At 42.5% G+C, this 6000-nt stretch overlaps 1 protein-coding gene across 1 annotated transcript; it reads right to left on the reverse strand.

Annotated features, from left to right (window-relative positions):
- Nucleotides 1-3046: 3046 nt before the first annotated feature.
- Nucleotides 3047-4229, reverse strand: LOC126029786 (prohibitin 1-like). The gene is given in 4 exon segments (XM_049788084.1): nt 3047-3216; nt 3219-3335; nt 3880-3970; nt 4083-4229. Coding segments are annotated over 4 exon segments (525 nt in total).
- Between the last annotated feature and the right edge of the window lie 1771 nt (nt 4230-6000).

Below are 6000 nucleotides of genomic sequence, written 5' to 3' on the forward strand. Positions count from 1 at the left end.
AAAGCAAATGCCTTGCCTCCATGCTATCTCTCTGGCCCCCATATTAGGAATTTTGAATACAAATAGGATATAGCTGCTTGAAAGCACAATGTATCTTGATGTGTGTGTGTGTGTGTGTGTGTGTGTGTCTTTTTCCCTTTCTTGATCACTCATTTGATTTCTCTTTCTCAAGCACCAAGATACATTCTTATAGTCACAATTGTTACACAGATTTAGACTATATGACTCATGCACATGCTTACAAAACCTTAAGGAAATAAATTTCTCCTTAGGAAGGTAGATCTGAATATAGTTTTCCACCTGGACATCTAGATGTTTCCCACTTCCCAAGTAGTTATTCTTATAAACAGCTGATAATTTTTCTCTCTAGTTGAAACTAGCAGAAAACCCCTTCTGTATTAGACAAAATTCTTTCCTCAGCAAATAACTGAATTCTGAAGACTTACCATTTCCTGCTGTTGACTTGTCCTGTAAATAGAGAAAACACTGAAGATGAGAGCATTTTGTTGCCTGCATCTGGGGTTCTTTTGGTGACTATCAATTGAGATCAATTTAAAAGTATCTCTCAAGGGGCCAGAGAGATAGCACAGAGGTAGGGCATTTGCCTGGCATGTAGAAGGATGGTGGTTCGAATTCTGGCATCCCATATGGTCCCCCCACCCCCCCACCCCAAGCCTGCCTGGAGCATTTTTGAGCGTAGAGCCAGGAGTAACCCCTGAGCTGCCAGATGTGACCCAAAACCCACAAAAAACAAACAAACAAATAAATAAAAGTCTCGCTCAATCATAGGGCACCCATGGTAAAGTAGAAGCTTTTCTTGGGAGAATATCTCTGTCAAATACAATGACATGGTTGATGACAACATTCCTAATGAAAGGAGGGAAGTGTAAATGACAGGGCCTTTCCATATTCCTTATGATCTCTCTTCAACCCTCCAAGAAAAAGTTAACCTATCTGGTGTACACTGTCATCTACATGTGAGTCATATGGAGTTATAAGAACACATTTTTCTCTTGGAAAGACTGGTCAGCCTACCTTGAGAGTATTGACACCTTCTGACCTGCCTGGTCCTGAACCAAGTGCTCAAGAGAAGCTAAAGGAGGGGCTGGAGAGATAGCATGGAGGTAAGGCATTTGCCTTTCATGCAGAAGGTCAGCAGTTTGAATCCCAGCATCCCATATGGTCCCCCGAGCCTGCCAGGAGCGATTTCTGAGTGTGGCCGGGTGTGACCCAAAATCCAAAAAAAAAAAAAAAAAAAGAGAGAAGCTAAAGGAAAGGGACCACTTGTCAGTCCATTTGGTGCAGTGCAGCACATGCTTAAAGAATATTGCTTGACTTGTACAGGAGAACAAATTACGGTGATGGCTGGTTAAAAAACAAGCCAATGCTCCTCAGACATTCCCTTTGTGAGATGAAGGCAAATAAGAACAGACAGAAAAGGAGAATTAGAACCCTCTCCTGGTAATTAGGAGCAACCTAAAAGGATTGAGAGAAGAAAGCACATGCACTGTGTTGCTGAGGTGACAAAATTGCACCAACAGCCACCATTAATTATTCGACTAGTGATTGTTTGATGATGTCTTCAAACACCTCTAACTCTGCATGTGCAAACATCCTACCTTGAAAGTCATCAATAATTTTATAGAGTGTTTGCATTTTATACTAAGTGGTGTATAGGATAGCAGCACTGGGGAAATTATTGTTTTGTTCACTAACCAATTGTCATATATTCACTGAAAGACCCTCCATAGCACAGCAGTTAGATCCCCTGACCTGGGTTTGGTTCCCTGTACTGCCTGGCTCCAGAAACATGCCCAGATGCACCACTAGAGGATCAAGCACTGCAGTCCCAGAGGACTCTAGAATGGCCAGAGTAACCCAGATAGGTATTTCTAGCACTATAGGGCCCTTATAGCACAGTAGTTTTTGGCCATTGGAGGTTTTGTTGTTGTTGTTTTTGTTTGTTTGTTTGTTTGTTTGGCCCCACCCAGTGACCCTCAGGGATTACTCCTGGCTTTGTGCTCAGAAATCGCTCCTGGCTTTGGGGAAATCATATGGAATCTAAGGATGGAACCCAGGTCAGCTATTTACAAGGCAGGAGCTTTATTTTTTTTTTAATTTCTTCCTTCCTTCCTTCCTTCCTTCCTTCCTTCCTTCCTTCCTTCCTTCCTTCCTTCCTTCCTTCCTTCCTTCCTTCCTTTTTCCTTCCTTCTTCCTTCCTTCTTTTTTCCTCCCTTCTTCTTTCTTTCCTTCTTCCCTCCCTCCCTTCCTCCTTTCTTCTTCTCTCCCTTCCTTCTTCCTCCCTCCTTCCTTCCTTCCTTCCCTCCCTCCCTCCCTCCTTCCTTCCTTCCTTCCTTCCTTCCTTCCTTCCTTCCTTCCTTCCTTCCTTCCTTCCTTCCTTCCTTCCTTCCTTCCTTCCTTCCTTCCTTCCTTCCTTCCTTCCTTCTCTCCCTCCCTCTTGTTCTGGCCCCTGGAGGGGTTTTTTTTGTGTTATATTTTGTTTGCCTTTGTTTGTTTTTGTGTTACACTTGGCAGGGCTTAGGGGTTACTCCTGGCTCTGTGCTCAGAAATTGCTCTTGGCAGGCATGGGGGAACCATATGGATGCCAGGATTTGAACCACTGTCCATCCTGGATGGGCTGCGTGCAAGGCAAATGCCCTACCACTGTACTATCTCTCTGGCCCCGTAGAACCAATGTTATGTTTCTATTTAAGGCTAACAAGGCTAATTTTCTATTTAAGAGCTAAGTTTCTATCCCAACAAAAATGACAAAGACCCTGAGGCCCTGTAAACCACAATATACAACCCTAGACATCTAGCCATAAAAGAACATGATGAAACACCCTAGAAACATCCTAGACAACAGCCAATCAACTTAAAGGTCAAGACTTCCTGCTTCTATCCCTAGATAACCTGGCTTGTGACCCCCTTGGCAGGGTCACCTCTCTAGGAGGTGATGTGGCTTATAAGTTTGTAGCTTGTTGGTAAAACAACAATTGTGTTTGTTGAATAAAACTTTCATTTGCTTTATTTCAATTGTGTGGTTTCATCCTTCAACTCCAGACCCTAACACTTCTAGCTTGTGCAGCTCTATCAGGACCTCCCCTGTGGTGGCCAGTGAGTTGGTAGTCAGATCAGCCACCTTGGAATCGTCTTCTGCATAGATGATGGCTGCCTTTTTCTGCTGCTTGGCCTTCTCCACCACAAATCTGGCACCTTTGCTGCCTGCTGAGCCACCAGCTTGGCTTCTACCACTTCTGTGAACTCCTTCCTGAAGGTCAGATGTATCAGGGACGTGTCATCCAGGATGAGCCCAAAGATGGCTGCTTGTTCCACTCTGGGTGATCAGTTCTCCCATGTTGATTTAACATAAAATATAAAGTCTAATGTCTTCATGTTGGGTGAGGCCTTCCTAGGCACGACATGGCACCTCTAGGCCCTTGCTGGTCCTTAAGAGGTCTCTAGACCTTCAGCTGAAGAAGGGTAGTAGTGGCAAAATAATTCGCAGTCAGTTAAAGTCTCAATAAAGTCAGCTTACTTTATTCCCACACAGCTTTTTCTCTGCCATGTGCAGACTCTAAGCCACGTCTACCTGATTCATCTCTTTCTCTCAGGAGCTCTCTCGGTCTCCATTTCTGCTACTCTCCAAGCTTCCTTGTTTGCTTTCTTTCCCCCAGCCAGATTCTTTTCTTTATTCTCTAGATCCCCACACACCAGTGTGGGGGGGCAGGGAGGGCAGCCTTATAATCCAGGTGTGATTAACATCTCAAAAGTAAGTTTAGGGCATAAGAGAAGTTGGGGGAAGGGATACCTTATATTTCCACATCAAAGCCAGCCACTATGACTTGAGGTTCTGTGTGGGAATGAACCACAACCCACATTTGTTGTAGTTCTCACTGATGCTGGTACAGATGCGTAGGAGCTGGCTGACCACCAGCCAGAAGAGGATGAATAGGGTGATGTTGACATTCTGTAAGTCTTTGCTGCTGGTGATGACAGACACATTACAAGGTCCTGAGCAGCAAACCAAGAAAAATTGGTTTCTGTACCTAAGGAATGAGGAAGTGAGTCCCTTCCCTCACCATAATGTCCTGCATGCTGAGAAACCAGTCAAAGATGATGGTTTTATGCCCAGCATCCACATTATACAAGGCTGAGTTCACTATGCCTTCTGCAACAGCTAAAGCCAGGCCTAACTTGCAAACAGACTCAAACACTTTGGCAGCCATGTCTTCTTCTGCTGAATCCACTCACACCTGCTTATACTTTGACCTCCACATGAATTCCTCCATCCCTGGGCCTTTACACTGAACCACCATTTAGGTTGGCCAAGAATCCCTGGTGAGTCCCCAAGGCCACTTGAACACTGCTTTTGAGGCTTTCAAAAATCCACTGAGAGCTATTAAACTAAATATGATATTACTAAACTATAAAAAGAATATTTCCCCCTATCATGTCCTCACTATCATTGTCTCCTATGTAGACTGATGGATAAACCTCCCTGCTAGCAGTAACCATTCAAGAAAGGAAAAGTACGTGAGAGTGGGCTGAGTATCTGCACACTCTACTTGTAATACAAGAGTATTAAGTGTAATAAGTTAGGCCTGGAGTGATAGTACAATGGTTAAGGCACTTGCTTTGCACGCAGTTGACCCTGGCTTGATCCCTGGCATCCCATATGTTACCCACTCCTGCCATTCTGCCTGGCGTGATTCCTGAGTGTAGAGCCAGAAGTAACCCCTGTGGCCCAAACACAGACAAACAAAAACAAAAGTTAATCAGAAGATGGTACTTGGGAGTTCAGTGTCATAGAGTGAATCCTTTAAGAATGTAAGCATTTCCAGGAGTCCTAGCAACAACGCTATCAAATATGAGTAAAAAAATGTCTTAACACTTGCTTTTTTTTTTAAATATTTAAATTTTTTTATTTTTAATTATGAGAACAAGGATGCAAAGAAAGAGGAAAAGGTAAAGATACAGTGGAAGGACAATCACCCATAACATAATTCTCAGAAGTCCCCTTGCTGATATCTTAACTTTGAAATTTCAGCCAAAGAACCAAAGAACATTAAGATAAATAAGACAAATAATTTTCAGACACAAAAGAGAAAAGAGCTGGAAGTTCCAGCTCACCTCAGGAAGCTCACCACAAAGAGTGATGAGTTTAGTTAGAGAAATAACTACATTTTGAACTGTCCTAATATTGAGAATGTATGAGGGAAATGTAGAGCCTGTTTAGGGTACAGGCGGGGGTTGGGTGGGGAGGAGGGAGATTTGGGACTTGGGTGATGGGAATGTTGCACTGGTGATGGGTGGTGTTCCTTTTATGACTGAAACCCAAACACAATCATGTATGTAATCAAGGTGTTTAAATAAAAAAAAAATTATGCATTAAAAAAAAAAAGATAAATAAGACAGAATCCATGTACAATTACTTTGTCCCTCAAGTCCCCAGATTGTAAAACATTATAATATTTCTTAACATCATACAAGGCAATCTAAAGCCATAAAACTTACATAACTCCTTAAACATTACAGGCATAGTATTTTTTTACATTTCCATATACATGCATATTAGCTTAAGTTAATCTCAAATTTTAAGTGGGTTCTTTTTAAGGATTAGAGTCAAAGGAGCACAGTAAAAATGGTGTTAGAGTGGCAATTGTTGTTTGCATAGGCCAAAGGAGCACAGTAAAAATGGTGTTAGAGTGGCAATTGTTGTTTGCATAGGCCCATCAAAATATGAGGGACATGGAAAGAAATAACCTTGGCCTAAATACAAAGAGACCTGACCCCTGAAGTTTTCTGGCACAAGACCAACTCTCTAAGCTCCAGGCAAGCTAAATCGTCCAATCCAAGACATTGTCTGTAGTGCCAACACACTTTTATTTTTCACACAGTCTCTGTTGTTGGTATCATGTTTCTGTATTAAAGATCCTGGAATCTGGAGAGATGAAGTCATGAAATTTTCCAATACATGGATGTACATGGAATCTATTA

This window comes from Suncus etruscus, chromosome 15 (genome assembly GCF_024139225.1).
Source record: "Suncus etruscus isolate mSunEtr1 chromosome 15, mSunEtr1.pri.cur, whole genome shotgun sequence".
NCBI lineage: Eukaryota > Metazoa > Chordata > Mammalia > Eulipotyphla > Soricidae > Suncus > Suncus etruscus.